The sequence below is a fragment of the Lonchura striata genome, chromosome 3 (genome assembly GCF_046129695.1).
Source record: "Lonchura striata isolate bLonStr1 chromosome 3, bLonStr1.mat, whole genome shotgun sequence".
Lineage (NCBI taxonomy): Eukaryota > Metazoa > Chordata > Aves > Passeriformes > Estrildidae > Lonchura > Lonchura striata.
In genome coordinates this window covers 43,647,532-43,673,200 of record NC_134605.1, presented here as the reverse complement: position 1 = coordinate 43,673,200, position 25,669 = coordinate 43,647,532, and the positions used below count along the sequence as shown (strand labels likewise).

Genomic DNA, 25,669 nt, shown 5'->3' with positions numbered 1-25,669 from the left:
ATTAACAAATGCACTGCTGGATGTTGCTCCACAAAGATATGATTCAGCATTTTTTTTACTTATGCCACAAGTCAAATACAGAATATGCTTTAAAATAGTGGATAAATGAATGGCTATAGCTGCAGCTAAAATAAGGTAGGAGTCAGGCTGGCTTCACAGGGGGGCATATCCACAAACACATTCTGTGTGCTTATATGAGATAGCCATGTTCAGCCTCTGAAACTGATAAGCTGCTGTTTATTAAAAAAAAAATAATAAAAAGGCAGCAAGCCTTTGACTACTTCTGCCCACAGCACATGGCTTTTATTGGAAGATGTGTTTGCACAAAGGGAGGAGTGTTGCCTCCTACACAAATTTCAACAGCCATTTGAACAATTTGGTAAATTGATGAGGATAGAGTCTACATCTATTGTCTGCCTTTCCCCTCCAGTCAGAAGTCAATCACACAGTGAGGAAGCTCTAATCTAAAGGAGAAATCTTCCTTAGGAATCTGCTTTTTAATGAAAACATGGAACATGGTCCCAGCATTACGGACAATCTGAGGGTACACACATACACCCTGATATAAACAAATGAACAAACACCAATATACACCCGAAACAACAACAAAAAAGAGAATAATTCCAGGGAGAATATATAAGCCTAATGCAACAGGAAAGGAAAAAAAAGTGAAATCCACCTCCTGACAAGATAAATGTTATCATCTTCCCTTGCACTGTAAGTGGATGAAGAAGGAACAAGTTGCTTCTTGACCTGTTTTTTGCTTCTGCATAAAAATGAAAGGCCATTTCTTTTAGTACCAATAAAATGCCACCTTTTCTCTAAGTCACTAATTAGCTGACTGGATGAGCAAGGAACAGGTTCAGGTGACTCAAACAGTGACAAGCTGATGCAGAATGATAGCAAGACTCAATCACAACCCAGCACTAATTACAGCTTGTAGCAGACACTATCACTCTGAACACAAAACAAGGATGTTAATAATACAAATCCAGCTGTGCACTTGCACAAAATCCTTGTAAGCTTAATTTTCCAAGACTTAATCTTTCACTACTGCTTTTTAAAAGCTCTCCAATGTACAACTCCAACATTATGATTCAGTGGATTCATGAACAGCATTGTGCCATCTGAATGCCCATTGAAAGAGATGAAATGAATAGTATCAGTTTAGATCATGCAGGGAGAAGACAACCATTTTGGTAATATGGGAATTTAAATTATTGTATATCCACTACTAGCATTCCTGGTTTAGTAAGTACCTGTCCTTGGTATAAGTTGCTTGGGATGTGCTTTAAAACATTAAATATCTTATACTAATACCTAATACTCTGGTATTAGTCAAAGAGTATTTGCACAGAGGGTTGTGCTTGTTAACATAAGCAGAATAAGACAGAGAACACCATCATAATGAGCATCCATCAATATCTCATATGTTTAGAACTGAACATATGAGTTCAGTTCTAAAATATCAATAACTATTATCATCAACAGCCAGAACTTTTCAACTACTAAAACCTGAAAATAAAAACAAAGAAACAAACAAAAACGTACAAGATTGGAGTCACTGACATGTTGTTCGCGCCACAAATAGCCTGAAACATCTCTCCTTGCACCCTTAGATAGCAGTATCAAGTGATGCTAGCCATTATCCTGTCTTGGTACAAAATACCCTGCACTTTGGATCTGCTGATCCCCTCAATAGTTTCAAAATGAAAAGCTTCTCTTCAATCAGAGAAGAGAGAAAGTAGAAATGGGTCAAGTTACACAATGTGAAGTAAATAAGAGTGAAATTACATTATATGACCGAGTCAGTTTACTATTCTGACTTGGGTGGTCCTGCTTTTCCCTCCCAGATCCTTGCCCTGCTGGTCCCACACCCTCTCTTACACCACATCAAACCGCTTGGTAAGCTGATCCAACTTGTTAATCCAACAGAAAACTACTCTCTTGAGCTGACTCACCAAAGGGCTTGACAAGAGTGAAGCCAAGGAGAAAGGCTCTGGAGGGAGCAGAACCACCCTTTCTGGTGGCATCAACTCCACACTGTGTCTTAAATGAACCACAACTGAAGAAAGTGTTGAAGAAAGGCACAAGAGGAGCACTGAAAGCAAACAAGAAAGGCATAGAGTAAGGGCACTGTGTCTTTGGGAAGAATGGAAATGCAAGAATAGACATCACAAAGCCCTTGGGATGTGATAGACACTGAAGGGTGCAGCGGCAGGAGAGCAATAGGACATTGAATCATGTTATGCATCAGAGGGGGGCAAGGGAACACAGGCACTGTCCTGGCAGAAGGAAGAATGGCTAGTGACAGAAAACACAGTACCAGTGAGTCCACCTGGATTGCAGTGGTTCTTTGGAGTTCAAGCTTAGATTGCTTTTGTCTTTGTGCATCTGTAGCCAGGCCTGGCAAAGGTGAGCTCTTTGGGACAGATGTGCTACTTCGATAGTTTTAACAAAACATGAGCTATAATATTGTGTCCCAATTGTTCAAGAAAAGAGGGAGGACACCACTGCTCACACAAAAAACAAACAAAATGAAACCTGTCCCCATTCTTCTCATTAAACTGCCTAATCAAAAAAAAAAAGAACAAAAATCAAACCACTGTTATTTAGGAATACCACCTAGTCCGTCTTATCAGCTCAAAACCTCTCTCATTATTATCTTTTCCTTCCTCACTTAAATTACTGAGACACGTCTCTCATAGCAGCAAATCTCTTAAGTTCACCGTTTTCTTGGAATCTCCCCTACTTGTACAACTGCCTCCCTAAGAAAAAGAGTTTAGGGGTATCAGAAATTGTGCTAGTGATGTGGAGAAAGGGAAAAGATACTGCATCAACTGCATATCCAAAGATAAAATGTCCAAGTTTTTAGCAAATTTGTCTTCATAGTTTTAAGGAACACTTCTTGAGTTCCTCTCTTGAGCTCTGGGTAACTGCTCATGGGTAATCAGAAAAAAAGAAAAAAAAAAAGGTGGAGATTTTGTAACTCATTAAATATCATGGTATATTGCAAGGCATGAGCTGAGGTATTCTCAAGCTTCCCAAACCAAGGGGCAGAGGGCAAACTGTCCCTGCCTACACCCCAGGGCATCCCTGTTCTCTTTTCCAAGTACAAGACCAGGCACTGGCAAAAGTACGAACTACGTGTCTGGCAGCCGAAAGACGAGGAAAGAGAAAATATGATGTGCAATAAATCAGGTACACACAAAATAATCGTGGCAGGTCACATCATCCTAACACTGCTCGGCATTGTTTCCACCTTAATGATCTTTCAGCATGTCACCATGCTGAATCATGATGACAGAGAGGCAGGAAGCAGATATCAGATGCAGAATGAACAGGTCTTTTTGTGATTGTGGTGCTATGAAGCACTGGGCTTTATGTTGGAGTCCTCTGTTCTCACTCTGGAACACCTGTGTGTAGAAAAATCAAGAATAATTTCTGGAGCAGTTCAGATAAATTTGACCTATATACAGATAAAACAGGAATCTCTCTCTTTTTTTTTTGCCCCCAAAACTGCTTATTGCTGTATCAGTGAGTGAATTTCAAATGGGTTTAAAAAATGTTCTTTAAAAGTAATTTTCTGTTCATAACTGGACTTTGAGCACCCTGAGGGCCTGCTGGCTTGCTTAAGTTAGAGGCCAAAAAAATGTACATAATTGTCAATCTTTAGTAAGACAGGGAGTTCTTTTCTAACCAGAGCCAGAAATACTCCCTCTGGAGAAATATCACAAACAATGTGAAAAAAAAGCTTTTGAACTTTCCATGGTACAAAGTTTAAAATGAGGACAAAACTGGAATGAGTTGGTCTTGAGCATTTTCTAAGATATTCTGCATTTCCATAGCTTTACAGATACAGACATCTGGAAGCAAAATTTTCAGTTAAAAAGAAAAGAACCCCATTGTTATTTCACTAGCATAGTTAATTTTCCTTAAACATTAATAAAATTATTACAGTAGACAAAAATTTTAATATGTATAAATATCTCTGGATCAACCCTAACCATATTTTTGGTGTAAAAAAATGGGCTATATTCCCAGATATTAAACTGTATATAATTTCAGACAGATCCAGGGACAGCAAAATCAATTTTAGTTAAACAGCCTGGAGGAATCGCATAATATTAAAGACAGCATTAAACACAAATTTACATAAAGTAATTGAGAATACTCCTTGTAATTTAGTCCAACACTTATAAACACATACAGTGAAAGTTGTTTACTTTTAAACATTAGATCATTATGATATTCAGTGATAAACAACCAACTTGTTCTGGTACTTTAATTTCAGCAAAAAGTTTTAAGGAAACTCTACAATGGCATCAACAAGCACTAAGCAGAATGAAAGATGGTACAGGGTACTGCAGATTATTTTCAGAGCTTTAAGCCAAATTCTCTGTTGGCCCAAGTGCCCTATTGTGGAGTTGCGTTATTCCCCGGCACCCTATGCCACTTCATACTGTGGAAAACACCAAGTTCCTGGCATATCAAAGCCTGGATCTGGAAAAGTTCTGAGACCCCCTCAGTTATGCTGCCCAAATGATTTGAGGGGACCCTGTGTTTGGTCATGTACTTCTCTGTAATGGCTGGCACTAGTCCCACCAGGCAATAACCCCACACCTTTCAGATCACGTCTACTGGGTGATCCTTTCCTTGCTTTGCAGAAACAGGGGCCAGGGGAGGTATCTGGGAGATGAATAAACCATGCTAACCCTTTGAGTACCTCAGGAAAAGAGCGTGCATTCAACAAAGGAGCACTTCCATAGCCTTGTGGATGTACTCTGTACACTTTGTCCTGATTAGAAAGGAAGTGAGTTTAACAGAGAATCCAACTCAGACAAGCAGCTCTCTCCTTTAATTTGGAAAATCTGCAAACCTGTTACAGTTCACTTGCTAGTATGAAAAGCAAGCTTGAAAAATGGCACTGTTGAGACCAGTGAATAATGGTTTAAGTGGAATAGCAGCAGTCAGGCTGAAGAACATGGTGGAGTGGTCTGGGTGGAGGACAGCAAATGCTACAAGCCCCCAGGTTCTGACTTTTAATTATGATGCTGTTGTGGACATGCATCTGTCTCACTGATGCCTGATGCTACCACTGACCTCAGAAGCACATGTAGCTTCCAAAAGGCCTTCTGGCACCAATGAAAAACTTAGCCTGGTCTCCAAGCACTTTTTATCCTATTCACAGCAAAACTACCTCAACATGAGATTACTTTTCATTTAAACTCTGTTTCTAAACTGACTTTGTAACCTTCTATAATCTTGTCACTCTGCATTCCCCTTCTCCCCAGGCTTCAAAGATTCTTTTTTGGTTGCTTATATAATCTCAGTGCTGCAGTACACAAGCTATCTAAAGCATGGTGTAAATGCAGCTATTATTACCACTTAATAAAAACAGAAAAGTTATTCATTGACCAACCTTTTTCCCCTTTCTAATAAACATATCAGATCTAAATGGTGATAAAAAACTATGACCTTGCACTAAGTTTATCCCATAACATCCTCATCATGACTGGTATTTAATTTTAAAGACTTTTCACTGCCTCTGCAAAGCAGTATGTCTCATCATTACTTAGTCAGCAGTAAAGCTCTTTTCCAACATTCACTGACACGGACAAGAAATTAGGAAGTCCCTTCCTCCTCTGTTCTGGCAACCAGCATATTGATCATGTTACTTAGTATACCATATGTTGCTTTTTGTTGTGCTTTGTCCTTACACTTTTAAGGCACAAGCTCTCTGGCAATGAATAGAGTCTTCTATGCTAGGAAAATATTTCTAGCATGTTGCAGACACTATTGTAATATAAATACTCATTGTCTTCCTGAGTTTCCTTACCACCACTGCTCCTCAACACAGCTTTGTCACTGTAAAACAACCTTCATTAAGTTTTGTGTCACTGGTGTAGTGCTGCAATAATAAGGCAAATCCTTCATACTCCCAAAAATGGATTTTATTGAACTTGGTATTTCTGTTGACCATGTTGACCGTGCTGTGAGACAGTATGATGTCGAGACAACCTGAAGTAGCTTTGCACATTAGCAAATGTGAAAACTAAGACCTTTAATTGTATCCCAAAAAAACATGTGGAAAAGAGAGGGAAAGAACATAAGACTTCTGAAGCCAAATTAGCCTGTAAATTAATAACTATCATTAGATTTTAGCCAGGCACCATATTTGTGCCTCGGTCTTTTTCCGAGTTGTTTCATGGTTGGATGATTGAGTTTCAAGTCTGTGACTTTCATCTGCCTTGTGTTTGCTGAAGGAGTACACAACAAATGCAAAAGATCTTTAACTCTTCAGTTTCTATCTGGCAGAATACCACTGTTTGCATTTCTCAAGTTTTTGAAAAGAACAGCCTTAACTCTCTTCTCATTTAGCCCAGTTTAACAATGCTGCAAGTCCAAGGAAATCAGATGAATTAATCTCATCTTAAAGCATGCTAGAGGAATGCCTAAACCAAGTATTTTTGACATACCTCATATACCTATAGTTGAAGGAAAAACTCTCATTAAACATACATTAAAAATCTGTCCACTTCATGCACTAGATTTAAAACTTGGCTTTAATCCACTTCTTTCAGCCCTCACCACAAAGAAATTACTAATCTGGAATTTTGTTTTTAGTTGCCATAGTTTCCAGTTAATTTGCCATCTTTTCTTTTCCTTTGGTTGTGTGGTTCTTTTTAATTCTCCCTTGGAGCTCACTAGTCATATTCACCTTGAAATTTTATCCACTGGGCTTTCATGACCTTGTCCTCTCAGTACTCCTTTAGCCTTTCTAATAATTCACCCCGGTTTTCCTTCTCATTTTTCATGTACGCACCACAAGGCACTTGTAGCCTTGGTACACTTTGTTTCTGCTGCATTCTTCATATAGTACACTTAGTGCCAAACATTCCTCCAAGTCTTCTTGCCATGCCAATCAATCCTACATCCAGTTCTGTAGCAGAGATAAACACTAAACCATTTTAATTGCATACATAAAGTCATGTCACTATAATACAAGTGTATTGCAGTGTAAAACCTCACAAAAGCCTGCGAGAATCAAAAGCATTAGTATTCCTCTTTTACAGTGGCAGAGAACAAATCACTTATCCAATGTCACATGAAGTCCTGTGGCAGCCTCTGTGTTCATTTCACCTTTCTACCTCAAAATCTGTAATATTGGGTCATGTATTTTACCCTTCTTGGGCTTTAGAAAGGATTTTCTTAACTTACAGTGCAGACCAATAGCATGCATCGTGTCTCACCAGCCCAGCCCACAGAGCAGCTATTTGCTGTCAGTTCACCAAATGCTTTCTCTGAGGAGATGGGCAGAACATCCAGTCCAGGAGGAATCATTGCTCTGCCTCACCACACGGCTCTGAAGCACCGACCACCGTGTTGGGCTGTACTGCAGGAAACTCCACTTTCCTAAACCATACCACAAGCAAGCAAAGCCATGATTAATTGGATCAGTGGAAGCTTAAACGTCACCTCAGAGGAGTCCAGATGCCCATGTGGCTTCTGACAACTGACGTGACTGAGCCGAGACCTTTGTCCCTCCACCAGCACTGCTCTGCCAAACGAGTTTCCTTTTGCCTGTCAGGGACTTTGCCATGTTCATCACAGCACAGGCCCCAGCTCCCGGTCTCACCTTGTTTTGGCAGCTACATCACCTAGCTTGTTCTTCCTGCTTTTTGCCTTTTCATTTCTTAATTAGCCTAGCTCCAGCCTTCACTACTACTCCGTTAGGCGGGACACAAGCCACGTGTTAATTTATGTAGGAGACAGCACGTCTCTCCCGCTCCACCAGCTACCCGGCAGGAATATTTTGGGGCCTACGGGAGTGACAAAACCCACTCTAGCCAGGTGCCGCGGCCGCCACCCTGCCTGTCACTCGAGCCGCCGTGCCCAGCTTCCACGTCACCCGCCGCTCCTCGGTGCCCCCGCCTCACCTGCGGCAGGCCCACACCCCACAGGGGCAGCTCGCTACTGGGGTCACGGGCCACCCTCAGACTAGCGACCTGCCCGGCGACGACGGGGCGGCCCCGGCAGCCCAGAGCAGTGACACCGCCCAGCGGCTTCCCCGCTGTCCCCGCCGGGAAGGCCGCACTCGCCACGGCGGGGGGAAGGGCGCCATCCCCCCAGGAGCCCTGCGGCCCCGCGGCCCGTCCGCGGCCCACGACGGTAGCGGTGCTCTCGGCCCCTCACGCAGCGGCGCGGAGGACGCGGCCGGCTCCGAGCCGGCCCCGCCCGCCCGGCCACGCCCGCCTGACGCGCCGGCGGCGCTGGCGGGCTGGAAGTGGCGTACGTGCACAGCGGGCCTCTGGAGTGGCGCCTCCTCCTCCTCGCCCCGGCAGAGCGGCGGAGGCGCGGTGGGGAGAGGCGGCGGCCGCGCCGGCCCGCGCTGCACCGGGCAGAGAGGCCGGCGGGGAGCGGAAGGCAGCCCCGCACCGCGCCACGCCGCTGCCCCTCGGCCGTTCCGCCGCCGGTGGGGCGGCGATGAGGCGGCGCTAGGCAGCGTTAGCGGCGCAGGGAGGGCGGCGCGGGCCCCCGCGCGCCGGAGGAGGCCGCGGGCCGGCGGAGGTGGAGGGCGGCGGGGGCCGCGGCGGAGCCGGAGCCGGGCGGCCATGATGCAGTAAGCGCTCCCTCCCCGCGCGGCCGGGCGGGGGCCCGCGTTAGCGCCGCTCCCGCCCGCCTCCTTACATAACACGACCCGGCGGAGCGGGGCTGCGGCGGCACCACCAGCGCCATGGCGAATGACAGCGGTGGAGGCGCCGGTCAGGGCGGCCAGGGCGAGAGCGGCAGCAGCAGCGGCAGCAGTAGTAGCAGCAGTAGCGAGCGGGACCGGCAGTACTGCGAGCTGTGCGGGAAGATGGAGAACCTGCTGCGGTGCGGGCGCTGCCGCAGCTCCTTCTACTGCAGCAAGGAGCACCAGCGCCAGGACTGGAAGAAGCACAAGCTCATCTGCCGCGGCGGCGGCGCTGCGGCGGCTGGCGCGGCAGGGGGCGCTACCGAGCCCCACGGCGGGCACCCCCCGCCGCCCCGCGCCCACGGCGGGGCCGCGGCGGGCAGCGGCAGCCGGGCGGGGGTCGGGAAGGGCGCAGCGCCGCCGTCCCCGGAGGCCCCCGCCGAGGCCGCCCCGCTGACCAACAATCACGTCGCCGCCGCCGCCGCAGCTGCCGGCGGCGAGGCGGAGGCACCGGCCGCGGCCCCGTCCCCGTCGCCCTCCGGGGATGCAGTGCTGCTGTACCGGGACAAGTCGAACCTGTACCCGGGCGGCGTGCAGGCGGGGCCCGCTGGGGCCGCGCTGCGCCCCAACGGGCAGACCAAGTCGCTGGTGCCGCAGCGGCTGGCGCTGGAGTACATCGTGCCCTGCATGAACAAGCACGGCATCTGCGTGGTGGACGACTTCCTCGGCAAGGAGCTGGGCGGGCTGGTGGCCGAGGAGGTGCGGGCCCTCCACCACACCGGCCGCTTCACCGACGGGCAGCTGGTCAGCCAGAAGAGCGACTCTTCCAAGGACATTCGCGGCGACAAGATCACCTGGGTGGAGGGCAAGGAGCCGGGCTGCCAGACCATTCGGCTCCTCATGAACAGCATGGACGATCTCATCCGACACTGTAATGGAAAGCTGGGCAACTACAAAATCAACGGCAGGACGAAAGTGAGTGCGGGAGGGCGGGAGCTGGGACCCCCGATGCCCGGCCTCCCCTGCTCCTGCTGCCAGGGGGTTGTGGCGGCGGGAGCGGGGCCGCGGAGCCGCGGAGCCGGCGCTTCCCGGCTGCGGGCGTGTGTGCGCGCACGTGTGCGGCTGTCCGGGGGGCTGCGTGCGTGTGCGCACGTCCGTCCGGCTGTCTGTCTGTCCGTGCGGGTGCCTGTGTGGGGCTGTGCTGTGCGTGTGTGCGCCCGCTGCCGCTCCGCTCCCCGGAGCCGACTCGTGCTTCCGAGTCGTGTCCAGTTCTGAGCTCCTCAAGATCAGAATGAAGCTGCTGCCTTTCTCTAGAGGGTCACAAAGATGATTAGGGGTTTGGAGCATCTCTATCATGAAGAGAGACTGCGGGAGCTGAGCCCTTTTAGTCTAGTGAAAAGAGGATAGAGGGGATCTCATTAATGTATGTAAATATCTCAGAGGTTGATGTTAAAAACACGGTGCCAGACTCTTCAGTGTTGCCCAGTGACAGGACAAGTAGCGGTGGCCGTAAACTAAAGCACAAGAAGAAGAACTTCTTGACAAGAAGAACTTCTTTACGTGTAGGGTGGCAGAGCACTGGAACAGGCTGCCCGGGGAAGTCGTGAAGTCTCTTATCTGGAAGCATTCAAAACTCGCCTGGACGCCTTCCTGTGTCACCTGCTCGAGGTGACCCTGCCTGGGCAGGAGGGTTGGACTGGATGATCTCCAGAGGTCATTTCCAACCCTAACAATTCTGTTCTCACGCCCGGTCGTGGCGGGACCCCTAGCCCCAGCGGGTTTGGGCCGCAGCCTCGGCGGGTGGGCTGCTGTCCCCTTGACCCAGAAGTCTATCCGCTAGGTGATGAGTATTGAAATGGGAGTTCTTTCGTGGTCTCCCGAAAAACGGGGTAACAGTGATCTGACGGGTTGTGGGAAGCAGGGGGCTGGCTGCGAGGTGTCCCGGCAGCGGTGCTGGCTGAGCCTGGATCCACTAGTGCATAGTGTTTTTGGGCTCTCATGAATGTGCTGGGTTTTGGTAAACCTTGGCTCAGGATGTGGCCTGCCAGGTGCAGAACTTAAAAATGTGGTCAGGAGACCGGCAACAGTGAGTGAGTGCACCGGTGGCACAATAAACCCGTGAATTACAGCGAGGCACTCTGGCAAATGGTGTTGTGGCAGGCAGTGGAATCACAGCCATTGAGCAGGGCGGCTTTGGGCAGTGTTTTTATTTTACTCTCATTAAGTCACTTTTCCACAAAAATCTTACTCTATAGCTCTATTTCAAGACCAGAGAACTAAGTAAAAATCTCCCATTGTATTAGCCTAATTTGTGATTCCCTTCCAGTCCTTTAAATAAAATTCATGCCCTTGGTAGAGAGCTAGTAATGAATATTCATCAGTATCTTTTCAGTTTAATAAAAAAAAAGAAGAGGGGTAAAGCCCCTTCAGACTTTGCTACCTCTGTTAAAGCATAAGGAAGCGAGTGAAATGGTAGGAGTCATCCTGCCGAGGTGGTTGCACTGTCACAGATGGACTGTTGTTGCTGCAGCTGCAGAATCTCAGCTGGTAGGAAGCTGCGGGAGGGAGGGAGGAAGGGAGAAACTGGAGGGCAAAAAACAGCCCTGGATTTGTTCAGGGCACGGGAAACTCCCGTGATAAAGAAAAAAGGGTGGGATTTTTTTTTTTTTTCTTAATGCTGTCCTTGCATTTCTTCAGTTGAACCAGTACTGTGCTAAAACATTTAAATGGGAACGTGGTATAGAGTCCTCATAGATTCCTGCAGGATTTTTCTAAGCCAATTTCTCTTTCAGGCAGTGTTAAAGCTCTTCAAGGCTCTTCAACTTGCACTCTAAAAATATCAGTGGTTTTGCTGGATTTCAGTTTTATCCAGCAGAAAGGAATACTTACTCTGTTTTTATGAACAGTGGTATGCTTCTGTAAAGAATAGATGCCAAGGCTTTTGGAGTTGTAATCCTCAGTCAGGCCTGTAATTCCTGAACTACTGTATTTTATGTTCCTGCTTGGTTTTAGAAAGCCCTCTGTATGGGGGATCAGAACAGGTGCAGGGATCAGATCAGTAAAAGCACAATGCTTTATTCCTTGGTGGCACAGAAATGCATTACCTTGTCTTCTCATTTTCCCTTGCTTATTTCCCTGCAAAAATCAGTGCTTTTAGTGTGCAGGAAAGCTCAGTCCTCTAAAATGCCAGTAAAAGCAGAATGAAAACTGTCATTCACTCTCAAAGATTTATCTCAGAGTTGAGTAAACAGAAGGAGACGATACCCAGAGTATCACTTCAAATAACTTGTATTGTAACCATATAACTTGTAACCCATGGGTGGTGTTGGCATTGAACCTGCCCTCTCACTTCTTTGGCAAATGTCTGTTGAAATGCCCGTCAACTGTCTAGAAGCAGTGTATGAAAAAGCAAGAAGAAATGGATCTGGGGTATATATACCCTGAATCTCTTGTCTTGTAAACCTGCCTGTCAGTGAAAATCTATGTTGTGTTAATAGGATCTAATTCAAACATTTACATTCACCAGGGCCAGTCCATTAAGGCAAAGAACATGAAATAAGGTAAAATGTTGGTTGTGACTTGAGATTTTATATTTTAAAGTCTCTGATAGATGCTTTCTCTAGGTTACCAGGGCCACCTAGAACTGGTATACATAAACTGATGTGGTTCTACCTATTCCTGAGTGTCAGCAAATTACTCTCCAGCCTGAAAGATATCTATACAGCACTAGTTATAAACTAGCCAGGTAACTTTGAGATGTGTGGAGACAGCAGCAAGTATAAGAGAATGGCTAACTAATTTTGTTTTAGAGTGGCTAACTATTTACTCATCTTGGAAGTCCTGACTTACTGCATTCCTTGCTTTTGTTCTTTCTTTCCAGACTCTGCTTCCTTCTTTTCTTTAGCAGACAGTGGCACATACTTGCATATTTGAGCTCTTGTCTTTCTCCTACTTCCTGTTATTTTCTAGTTTTTACTTCTTTCATCTTTTCATAAATTCTCTTTTTTTTCCTTGATCTTATCAGTTGCCACATTTGTACATGCATGTATTTCTGTTTCTTGCCTGTCCTGTTCTTACATGACTAGTGGAGGTAAAAGCCTGCTCATCAAAATCGGGGAAAGAAATCATCCTAAATCTCACCCAGGTGAGATGTTTTTTCCTCCTTTCCCATATGGAGCATGAAGAAGGGGTTAAGGGTAGCAGCAGGTTTATGATTTTTTTTTGTTAGCTTTCTCTTTCCCCTGTTGTGGACTCTGCTGATCTGAGGCATACATCCTTTACTGGTCCTGGAGTAATACTGCGACTTCCCAGTTGTGGACTGGGTTCCTAGTAATCATATAACCAGACACGTGATCCATCAGCTATTCTGCTTTCTGCTCACCATTACACCCAGTACCAGCCCTCTCTTAAGCCCTACCCTCTGCCTTTTGTTAGAAGGACATTAAAATAGACAGTTTGACAGGCCGTCTTGCATCCCTTTAGTTTTTCTTTCATTCCTACTTCTAGAAACCTGTCAGGAGACTAATCCTGTTCATATTGCTGCATTTTAATGCTCTCCTCTCTCTAGTAGTAGGCTAGTGGCAACCCACTGCTTCTCAGCCACCTGTAGCTTAAAAAATTGTTTTACTTGTTACATATCATGCAAACTTTCTTTTCTGCATTTTCTGGCAATTGCTAATCTCTTACTCTGGAGATCCTGGAGTTTTCTGAAGACCTAGGGGACTCTGGGTTCAGACTAGTCCGACTGTGCCCTATTAAATTAGATTCTTTCAAAGTTAGTAATGCTTCTTTAGAAAGTAATTCTCCAAGAGTGAGTGGGTTTCTCATACCCTGCGGTTAGCTTTTTTATAAACTGGACAGAAGAGGCTCTCTACTCTTGACACTTGCAGCTTTTCTACAAACATGTTGGATTAATGTTACCAAGGAAAATTAAGATTTATGGGTGTTCTTTCCACTATATCTTATTCTACAAAATATAACTTTAAGCATGTGTGGCAATAAGAAGACAAATGAAAAATAAGAGGGAATAAGAACTTGGCAACCAAGCAGGTACTGGAAAGTGATGATGATACCAAAACTCTGGTAGAAGAAAGGAGAGGGATCACAGGGGCAGGTGTGCAGCTGGGGTAAGTCCTCCTCTTGTTGAAGGACCCAAGAGCTGTGACTGGAGATCTGGGATTAGGAATGTCTGTAAAGTGGGAGGCTTTCCTTCAGTTTGCCTGTGTCATGTGTGATTACATTGATCCTCCTGTATCATTCTGGAGATCATTTCACTATCACACCTTGAATTTATTTCTTGGTAGAAAACTTACTGATCTGATTGGTTCCTAGTGAATGACCTCATGTACAGCTTGGAATTTGCCACTGAATTGTGGGAAAATGTGGGTAGGTCTCTCCGTCTCCAGTACTCGCTTGTGTTGCTTCACCTTGATACAGAATATGACCAGTGCTTGTCCTTATCTGTTGGTTGTTTCCCTGACAGCAGCTTCTGTTGGTGATGTTGTTTTCTTGTAGATGAGTTTGCTGTCTTCGAAGGATTGTGTGGTGATCCGTGGATACACAACAGCCCACACACCATTCTTAAATCCCTGTTAGAGTAGAGCCCTGACATGTGAGGACTATAGTTTTGATTTGCTATTCCTCATGTACAAGCCTTTTGGGTCCCAGATGAAGCAGATGATCAGGGGAGTGACTGGGGTTATTCCTGCAAATGATCATTTGATGGAGAAGCATAGCAGCATCCAGAAAATACTCTTGTTCACAGCCAACTTTAGAATTGCTGAGATTCTGACAGGTTCTCCTACTAGAGAAAATTAGATGTGCTGGTTTCTGAGGGGCAGCTGTGTGGTGACCGCAACTTTGAAGTGTGGTATGAATTCCAAGGGTGGGGTGCACCACCTGTGACTGCTAGGACTTCTCCACACCCTTGTGTGTTAGGCTGTAGTTCAATGAACATTCTGGGCTGGCAGTGCTGGAGGAGTATTCATTCTTCTTTGCCAGCACAAGTATTTACATGGCCATCCTGTGAACTGGTTTTGGGGAACTGATCCATCTGAAAAATAAACTGGCAAAAGAAGTGCTCCTGGTTCAGTGTTCGGATGTTTGTGCTGGCACAGAGGACTGGCAGATGGTGAGACTTTCTTTCAGCAGCAATGTAAATTTATGCCAGTTTAAAGTGTTTGCCAAACTACAGCCTTAGTTTAGCACTTGAGTCTGATTCTCCCAAATTTTGCCCTTGAAAATTTAAACATAGTTTAAGAAATCTTCACTAGCTATGTAATTTTTTTCTTTCTTTTTTTGCTCTTACGTGCTCAGTGTGAGGCTCAGTTCTTGCCATCAGAAACACATACTTCTGTCCTCCAAGAATCTTTCTTACAACAATTTTATACAGAAACTTTGCTCATCTACCCACCAGGTGATCCCACATAACATGTACAGTGGAACATGTATCTTCTCCAAATGAAAACTGATTTTCACACACTCCTAGCTTCAAAATCAATCTTCTCTTAAGCTTATTGGCTGTTCCTATCCCTTATTCTAGAGTTTTATTAGCATCAAAGATGTTCTTGACCTCTGTTTCAAGAGAGCTGGATTCATGTCATCTGCCATGAACAGTGTGCTGCAGCTTGCTTCTGTTTGCTGCTGTTGAGGAGGGTCCCTGCTCAGCCCCATCCCCTTATGCCAGCTCTAGTGCTTGTTTTTCTTGCTTTTCCAAGCCATTTTTGACTGTAACTAGAGTTCACATTTTGTAGTTGTTACTGTTCTGGAGATAAGGAACCTGTGGCATTATAGTTTGTACTCATCAGTGATTTTGGTACACTATGGATAATTAATTTTTTCCTGCCAGTGATATTAATGATTTTTTGACTATGTTGCTTCTTTGATGTTCTATGCTGTCTCTTCTGCAAGGATTGGGCTCATTTAATACTGCCTAAAAATTAAGTGGGATGCTTCTCATCATAGCTGTACAGCTTGAGAGGAAGAGCTGTCTTCCCTTCCCTGTGGCCTCTTGGACTGAAATGCTTTGCAGGTGATGTCCTGCCAAGTCATAGGACTGTCTGAACGGCAGTTCTCAGATCCCTGGGTTAGTTGTATCAGTAACCTTGACTGGTTGTTGAGAGATGTTTTCCTTTTTGTCTAAATGGTGCTTAATTTCTGATTAGGCTGCTAGCTATTTCCTGAAAAAATAAATTTACAGCATATTATTTTCTTCTGTGATATTTACCATGTTCATTTGATTTGTAATTCAGTTGGATAGCCTGTCTTGATTCATATCTGATGGCTCATGGCTAAAACAGGCTAGGTTGCTATTGGAATTTTGCAGGATGCTGTCTTTCTGGTTGCTTCTGTGTTGTTCTGTACTGTTCTGCTAGTACATATGTTTGTATGTCTAGGTATGTACATAGTGTACTTGCAATTTAAAGGAAGGCTTTCTCCTGCAGCAGAAAGGAAACTTTTTTTTAAAAGGGAAACAGATACTCTATATCAAGCAAAAATTTCTTCTTGCCTATCCAGAATAGTTTGTCTTTAGACTCCTTAGAGAGCTCTTGTACAAAGACAGCACTTTTTTCAGTTCTAAAATTAATTTTGGGACTGGTGTGAGTGGATTGGTTAGTGAAGTCTTCAGCAGGACACTCGTGGGGCTCCCTAGCTCTTGTGCTGCTGTATTTTGTTACTTTTCAGTGGGGGAGTGACTGCAGACAATGCAAGGACTGTACAAGTGTTTTTTGGAAATCAGCATACTCAGATTATATAAATTCAAGTTCTTTATTCATTGGCATGTTTTTTACACTTCACTAAGAAAACAGTATTTTGAAAGCAGTATTTTTAATGAATAAAACAGTAGAGTTATTTGACTTTGCAGTTACTACTGAGTGAAATAATCATTATTTATTATATCCTTTTTGTCTTCTGCATTTGTGACTTCCTTAGACTCTTCAGAAGGAGCACTAACGCTAGTCTTTGAGGAATTTTGAAAAAGTAATTTGCTGCTGATTAAATCCTTGTAAACTCTTTTTAGTTTCTGAAGGTTGTTGGTTAAGATGGGTGGTCAGGCATATTTCCAGTGCAGGCTTGTGCCAGAATTAGCTGGTAAGTGGCAGTCGTAAGCTTCAGGTCAAAATCCACTCACTGTTCCAGGGCAGCGTCTGTCAAAAATAGAGCAATGCTTTTATGCACGTAACAGCTGCTTACACTTGAAGACTTTCTTGTTCTTTGGTATTTAACTTAAAACTGCTTAAGAGTATTTCTGTTAGCACATGGTGTTATAAATAGGAATCGGGTAGAAGTGTGCGTGCCTGCATGTCTGTGCAGAGGTTTTGTGTGGAGGTAGGGTTGTTATCAATATGTTGTGTGTGTAGTGCTCTGAAAAGAGATGAAGTCCATACCTGTAGGGTAACTAATGCGGTCTAAAGAGAAAGGTTATTTAATACTCAAGGATTAATTTTGCACATTAATTTAGGCTCAGACCAGCTTAGAGCACATAGTTTTATCATGAAGGCATTCTGCAATGTAGAAATTATGTACAACTTCGAGGAGATGCTGCTGTGTCACCTCAAAGTGTTGTGGTGAGAGCAGAGTCTGAGACTGCCTTGCTTTGTTTCAGCAAAAACAAACATGATGTTGAAAATGATACAAAGGTGAATGCAGTGAGAGAGGTGGTTTTTTTTTTTTTTTGGTCGTAGCAGGGTGGAGGAATCACATTGACTGTCAAGTTAAAAAATGCACTAAATGCTGAAGACATTAGGGCCTTATTTGTATTTGTTTGATTTGGTTTATTTTTCCTGGGTTTTGTTTGTTTTGTTTAATTTGTCTTTTTGTATGAAGATATTTTAAATCCACTTCCAGGAAGAGCTTGTATTATCAATTCACATCAATTTATTCCATTGATGGCTTGAAATTCTTGGTGAGGTAGCAGAGGCTATAGGATTCTCTGCTGGGCATAGTCTTTCTGTGGTTTGCTGCCCTTTTGGTTTGCCAGGGTCTGTTATCTTCCTCCTTGAGTAAGTCGGACAGCTGCATTTATATAGTTTATAACAGTCTTGAAGTTACCAGTCAAATGAAATAAAAAAGTTTCAATAGTCGTTTAGCCTGACGGTTGTGATAATATGGAATTTAAATTGCTATGGATTAAAAATTTATCCCAACTTTGAGGTAGCAATCCTCATATGTTTAAGTTCTCTGTATTGTGAAAAAGTCCAGGGATGCAACATGTGTAAGGTTTCCAAAGTAGTTTGTCACTGGTTAATAACATATCTCTTTTGTTGCTGCTCTCCGTCCTGTTCAAGCATCTGTTCAAGTAGCTAAACCTTGCCCTGGATGCCAAGATCTTTCAACAGCTTCTGCTGTATTAGAACAGTGTGTGGTCTGTTCTCTGCTGAAGGCATTGGGCCCTTCCAGTTTCAGTGGTTGCTCCATTGTTGTTCAGGCAGCTGGCATGCAGCCTTACTGCTGTGAGAAAGGAGACTGTGGCCAGTTGATAAGGGCATCTTAAACTGACTCCTTTTCAGCTGGCATACTGGATGATGCCCAGTGAAATAGATGCTGGCTGAATTATACCTCTGTTTGGCTTAACCTTATTTGTGTGTGCTTTAGCTGCTCTATGACAGTGCATCAGCCAGGCAGTAGCATTGTTCATCGTGGTGGATTTGGTCTTTCAGGTCATACAGGGAGATGCTGAGAGAGTGGGGCTGTTTATGTGGCAGAGGAGGAGGTGTGGGGGGGCCATACCAGTGTGTACAGATGCTTGAGAGGAGGAGGGAAGGAGAGGGAGCCAGAATTTTGGCAGCAGTGCTCAGTGGCAAGGCAGTGGGTGAGCTGAGATGCAAGAAATTCCATTGAAATGAAATAAATGCTTTTTCCATTGTGATGAACCAAGAAGCAGGTTCCTACAGAGGTTGTGGAGTGTTCATCCTTGGAGATACTCAAAACCTGATCACTGGTCACCCAGCCTGCTGTGAGTGACCCACCTCTCAGCAGTAGGCTGGACCATGTGATCTCCAGAGGTGACTGCCAACCTCAGCACTCCCATTAAAAAAAATACTGCAGTTTAAAATGGAAAAGATACAAAAGAAGCCAAATTTTGCAATCTCTTAAAATATTTTTTCAGCAATGGCACTATCAGTATAAGTCTCATTCAGTTGTTGCATCTCTGAATGAAGTTACCAGGAGTCTGTCTTCCTGCTAATGTCATTTGCTCCCTAAAGGATCATTGTGGTCAAATATGCCAGTAATGTAACTGTTTGAAATATTCCTGCCGTGGATCCCTTTTGGTCATCCAGGTGGTCACTTTTACTGCGTTTGTGCTGCTGCCTCTTTCCTGTTTTCTCCCAAGTTGCCTGCTTCTCCATTCACATGTGCATGTGCTCATAGCACAGGCCTTTCCTAGCAAAGCTTACTAGTACAAAGCATGTGTACAGTCCACAAGACTGGTTTAAGCAAACATTTAAGAAATGAAAGTCAATTACCTGTAGGGAATTCATACTTTCTCTCCAAAATTATTTTAAAGTTGCATATGATCTTGAGTCCACTTCTATACTGAGAGGGCATAGTGCAGCTGCATAGTTATCCTTTTTGTGCAAGACAGACATAAAAATGAAATATGGTGTTTCAAAGCCACAAACTACCAAAAGTGCTCTTACTTTTAATATTTCACATATTTTTACTTTTTTTTTATTTGTAACAAACATCTGACCAAATATTATTTTTGGCACATTTCAGTTTTATTTTACTTATGAAAAATTCCACCCACTCCATGTTAAAAAGAAAAGTGTGGGTAGGGAACATTTGAACTCATAAGAGTCAGGCTTATGTATTTTGCCAGGCTGTTGAATAAATAAAAAACCTGCAGCTCTCAAGTTACAATCCTTACTTCTTCCATCTACTTTCTAGTAATTTTCTTTCGTCTGTATTCCCCGCACAAACTTGCTGCTCCTGCCCACTTCCATCCTGCCTGTGCTCCCCTGGGGACCTTGTTCTGCAGTGGTGTGTTCCTTTCCTGTTGCAGTAGGGGGGGAGGGAGGAGGAGGAGCAGGTGCTGGGAGAGGCTGGCTGCCCCGGCAGGGTGCAGAGGACGAGGCTTGCCTCAGTTGCTGCTCCCTGCCAGGTACAGCGGTTCCAGGCACCCCGTCAATGGCCTGTCCTCCTCGAGGACTGTGTTAGAGAGATAAGAGCCGTGTGCCTCTCGGTCAATGGCCTGTCCTCCTCGAGGACTGTGTTAGAGAGATAGGAGCCGTGTGCCTCTCGGGAGGTGTCAGCTTGGCCATCCCTACCATATATCTAGTGGTAAATTGAAGCCAGATGGAGTTGTGTTCATCTGGAGTGACCTTCTGTATGAACTAGATGCTAGGCCATGAATTGTAGGTTAAAGCTAAGTGGTTTTGAGGACAACCCAGTCTTACTATAAAGTAAGATTTATAGTAAAATTTAAAGCCATTTGTTCATATTGTTCAGATGCTGAAGACCCACTCTGCTCAAATCTTACACTTTTTGCATTCTGCCTATTTTGGTTTAGGTTCAGCAGGCTGCCTTCTTGTGTTTGCTGAGTGGGAGTTCTCCCTTATCAAATGTCTGTTTCACACAAGTATTTGCCATCTATGTTTATACTATTATGTAGTTGTTGTAAATAATCAGTAATTACTCTGTATATAAAGCTTCAAAGTGTATATAAAATGATGTTCTCATATACCACCTACCTCTGGCAATCCAGGAGCTCTGAGACAGAGGTTGTATCTAGACTGCTGCCTGTAATACGTGCAGATGGATGGACACATTTGCCATCAATTTTTGTAATCTTGTTTTAAAAGCCATTTGTACTTTTGGCCTCTGCAACATCCTGTAACAGCGAGTTCTGCAGTTTGATTAGATGGAAAAGGAACTTCCCTTTGTTTAAAACCCACTGATGGTGATTTTAGTGTCTCCTAGACTGTATTGTGAAAACTCACTTCCCAGTAGTTTTACTTGTCATAGTCTTTTAAAAAGTCTGGCATTTGCTTCCATGCATATTTTTCCTAAATTGAAGAATTGTAGTCTTTTTTGTGTTTATCCAATGGGTACTGTTTCATTATTCTAGTTATTCCTGCTGCACTTCTGTGCAGGCTTTTCTGGTTATGTTGATCAAGGTAAGGCAAGCAGAAGCACAGTATTTAATGTACAAATATATCCTGATTTTGTATGCTGGCAAGGATGATGAATTCTCTGTTGCCTTTCCTTGTTCAGTGATTTATGACACTTTAGTTGCTTCCTCTGCTGTGCTGACATGAAGTTCTTGGGAGAACAGCCTGTATTTACTGATTTTTTTTTTTTCTGAAGTGATAGTATCCAATTTAGAAGACATCACTGTATAAGAAAGCATTTTTTCCCCCTAAGGGGTACTTCTTCACACTTTCCTGAATTTCACTTCCCATTTTCTTGTTTAGGCAGTTGGTATTGTTTTACACACCTCCACTGTGCCCTTCTGCAGCCAGAGCTGGGAGGGACTACAGCATATTTAGGTATTGCAGGTAAACACCATTCCTCTGCTCCCTCAGCCCTGTTTCCCAGGTCATACAGAAATAGTACAGGTCCTCTGGGAATCCTTCTGGTAACACCTCATTTGTCACTAAAAGGACGTTGGTTTACTGTAGTGAAGTTGCAACTGGAATTTACTATTTTATTGGTCTTTCCTTTGCCTGTTCCATTATTAGAAAATGCCTTGGAAGTAAGATCCATGGTTCAAGTGCTTTATATTAAAAAATGTTAAATGTTTGCATTAAAATTAATGGGTTGAGTAAATTTGCATTATATCTCTTCTGTAGCTTGGACAAAATGACATGTAATGGCTTTTGAAGGCCTCCTAACACCTGGCACAGACTCAAGAACAACACAGGAGTTCCTATACTGGAGTCCTTACTTTGTCATTTTCCTTAGTGAAAATAGAAAATGGGAGTTGTCTCACTCATGAGCCAAGGCTATGCCAAAATTATATTGTAAGAGGTAATAAGATAAACATACATTATTTTTACCTGTTTAGTCCTATAGCTTTATAAAGGACCTTGCAAACATGGAAAATAATATTCCACTGCAGGACATGAAATGTAGATGAAGATACTATCAGCTAGCTTTATTTTCAGTTTAATTGTCTCATATAGCAACATGAATTTTGTAGATTTCTAGTTTTCACTGTGTCTTTTACTCTTTCTACACTCACATCCTGCTACTTTGAAGGAACACACCCACTGAAAGACAAAGCTAGTAATAAATGATGCTTCCTCACCATTGAGACTTTGAGTTCTGCAATTCAACTTAGAATAGCTCCATATTAAAACCCCAGAGAAAACTTGCCTTTGAAGAGCAAAAATTCCAATGCACCCCCCCCGCCTTCCTCCCTGCCCCCCCCCACCCCTTCCCTTTGGGAGCAGCTTTCTGGAGAGAGTGATGGAATTCTTCAGGGGCTCAGTAGGGAACAGAATTTGCCAGTGATAGGAAGATGTAGTCCCTTTGAGAATTTTTTTTCCTTTGGAAGATCTGTTACACTTTTTTTTCATCATCTAGCCTTCATTTTTAAGGAATAGTTATTTTGGTTTGGGAATCCTTAATTAAGGGTTGTCTTTACAGAGGAAGTAAATTCTTGTTTTCTGGAGTAACTCTCAGTTATCTTCATGGTAGCTATATCACATTGCTTTTATTGATCCTGGAAATAAAATATATTGATCTTTTTGCTGATTTGTATGTGCTGCAAGTGGGGGGGATAAATTGATCAATAGGCTTGAGGGCAGAGCAGGCATTCAGAGAGGGAAGTAGCTTTTTGTAAGGCCACTTCACGTAAACATTTTATCTGGAGTACAAGTGATGTGAGCAGCCTTCTGCATGCAGTGGGTGGATATTAGCACGGTGCTGTGCATGGAGCAGCAGCTTTTTTCTTATCTTTGGTTGCAAATCTCTGCTGAGAGTAACCTCCAATGTCCAAGATGTTTTGTGGTGTGGTTCATTAAGGGGCTGGAAGACACCCAAAAACAATTACAGCTGAGGCCTGCTGAGGTATCTCACTCGTTAGTGCTTGCAGCTTGATTTCATGGGGTTAGTAGCAGGGTAATTGCAATTAAAACCCATGCTGTGGAGGTTGCTCCCTTCGTTACTGCAGCACAGGGTGGCAAGTGCATCCACTGTCCACAGGTCCTTGCCCACTCCTCCTCTTCCTCCCTGTTTTTCCCTACAGCCTTTCTCTGGCTTCAGAATCAGCTTTCCTCTTCTTGGTTGCCAATCTCCAAACAAGTGTGGCTTGGAGAGAATACAAAAAAAGTTTTGGGATCTGCAGTGTCTTTAGTATAAAGATACAGGGCCCTTTACTACACGTCGTAGAAATTAGTAAATCAGTTGGCTGCCCACAGATAATTTCTTTAACCGCAGTCTCCTGTTTAGAAACTGCTACCCAGTGTTAGTGTGCAATACTAGATACAAGTTTTAGGACATGTGTTGTTTATTTTCAACAATTATGTAGACAATTTATTTTAAAATACAGTCTCTGCCTGAAAGACTATTTCTGCCAATCCTGTAATCTGAAATTATTGCTTGCTGACTTGAACGGGAAGTTGACTATATAGAAATCTGGAATCTAAGATTTTTAGAATTGGCTGCTGTTCTGCTTCTTGCTCAGTTCTTGTGATACTTGGTGTTACTTTCGCCTTTTCAATAATGCAGACTTTTGTCCATGTCCTCCCGCTGTCTATTTTCTTCCTTTTCCTTTCATTTCACTGTACATTCTGTCCATCAGTAATTTCCACTGCTGTTGCTTGAGTTGATGATGAATTCATACCTTGGGTATGAGTTGTTTTGGGTCATTTGCAGACTGAGGCAAACACTTTGTCATTCATTATGCACTTGCCTCTTTTTTTTTCTTCTTTTCTTTAATTGGCACAACGTTAAACTGGGAACAGGCTTTACTTAAGCTCTGCAGATCTTGCATGTAGGTTGCATAAATATGTGCTGTGGAACAGTCCTCTTGGTCTGACGTGACACCTCTGATCTAGGCTACTGTTGCTAATCCCCACAATCATTCCCCAGTGAGTACTGTAGATTGCAAAGACCTAGCTGTCCTTTGGTTTACCAGGAAAGTTTCTGCTGATTGGGTTTTTAGGGACATACAGATAAACCCTTCTGCAGAAACACAAAAAAAAAGGATGTGTGCATATCCTGTCTTGAAATCCATTATTTCTATATGGGGTGTGAAATAGTGTATTTCTCTTTCTTACTAAATACAGTGCTTATAAGAAGGTTTAAGAGTATGTGTGTGCTCGCTGCATGCTAACACAGCTGATGTTGATATATTTGACTTTCAGTGCGAGCATTTGAGGGGAGAGGTCCTGCTTCTGTGTTCTTCTGAATGCCTTGGATGGTATGGGGGAAAAAGTTTCAGTGACAAGTTGTTAAAGGGAAGCTTTCTTGTTACTGTCAGGTTTTGTATACCATGGCTTTTTTGCTTACATCACCACTTTGTGTGGAGTTTGTATTCTGTCACTTTCTGATTTTTAGAGTGGGAAATTTGGAGTTTGAGGTCAGCATGTAACATCTAACCACAATACTTGTTGAGTTACAGTCAGTCATAACCAATTTGATTGACAGGAGTCGTGTCATTTAACATTAACAGGCTTTTTAGTTGTTGTTCACAGGAAAGGACTGATCTGTGGAGAAGCCTACTTGCCTTTTAAGAAGGGTGAATAATTATTTTATATATATATATATATATATGTAAATACTAATAAATACAATTTTTGTTGTTGAAATAGTGGCAAAGATGCAAAGAGGTAGCTTTTTTCATTGGGTTGGTTTTCTTCATAGCAGCTTCCTAATGCCATGTATAAACAGACTTGGAACAAACCAGATGGGTCTGTTTTAACCAATTTATAGTTGATAATGCAGCATGTTCTATTTTTTCCAAGGCATGAGAGTGATGTGTTTTTCCATCACACTGGTCTCCGTGGCCAGTGGTTATGATTGATGGGGAGACTGGGAAAAAAACCTGTTGAAGCAGCACCAAGGAGCTCTGCAGGAGGTCCTAACCTAGAAATGACCTTGTTGATGCCATGAACATAAAGTCACTATATGGTCAGTTGAACTGGCATTTCAGAAGACAGTGGGGCTTTTGTATCATCCAGACAAGCACAGACAGTTTCCTCAGGTGTTTTTTCCTCCCTGGAATCAGAGTTGGGTACGTTCAGATCTTTCTTGTGCTCACAAGGCCACATGCTCCTAGAGCAAATACATTGCATTCCTGAGCCACTCTCCTCCAAGAGTTCCACTGAGCCAGTGCAGCCTCCCTGTGTGCAGCAGAATGCCTCCTTAACCTGAAATGACACGGCTGGCTCTGCGGGGACATACAGAGAAGGGGTGGGTTGGGGAGTCACTTTTCTGACTTGGCATGCCAACATCAGCAGTCCTGCTCCTGGTGTTTATGTTCAGCCTGTAGTGCTGCATGGCTTCAGCTGTTCCTCGAGGCTTTGCCCAAGACTGGTGGGAACTGAGACAGCTGGAATGCCAGAAGATTTGCTTATTGTCTATATACATTTGAACTGGATACACTGGGTGATCTGGTTAAAACAACAAAACCTCTAAGTGTTGTTTATACCAGCTGGAAAAGAGGCCCTATTACAGGACTGTGGTGGGATTGTAAAGAAAAACTTGGAGGGAGACAGTTTATGTGTGAAAGCCCATAAAAAGTAGCCTGGGCAGTGTCAGCATTTCTTGCATTCAAATTGTAGGTGGCTTGAAAGCATATTACAGGCTACTCATTACTGTTTGGCTTTAAACCTTAGTCAGACTTCTGTGCAGTACTAATATAAATCTGTCCATAAATAAAAGACTAATAGCATTTCAGTGTATAGTTACTTCTTTTTATGTAATATATAAATAATTACAAAGGATTATCTGGACTCTAATAGTAGTAGTGAATGCTATAGCATATAATGTGAAGTTTGGGCATGCTGAGTCATGTATGTCTCCTTGAAAATAGCCTTAAAA

At 43.6% G+C, this 25,669-nt stretch overlaps 1 protein-coding gene across 1 annotated transcript in view; it reads left to right on the top strand.

Moving 5' to 3' along the window:
• The first annotated feature begins 8,607 nt into the window (after positions 1-8,607).
• Positions 8,608-25,669, top strand: part of EGLN1 (egl-9 family hypoxia inducible factor 1) — a 34,043-nt gene continuing 16,981 nt past the window's right edge. Inside the window, exon 1 of the mRNA XM_021527127.2 lies at positions 8,608-9,652. Coding sequence (XP_021382802.1) covers positions 8,738-9,652 — 915 coding nt within the window. The 5' untranslated portion in view covers positions 8,608-8,737. The remainder of the gene's footprint in view (positions 9,653-25,669) is intronic.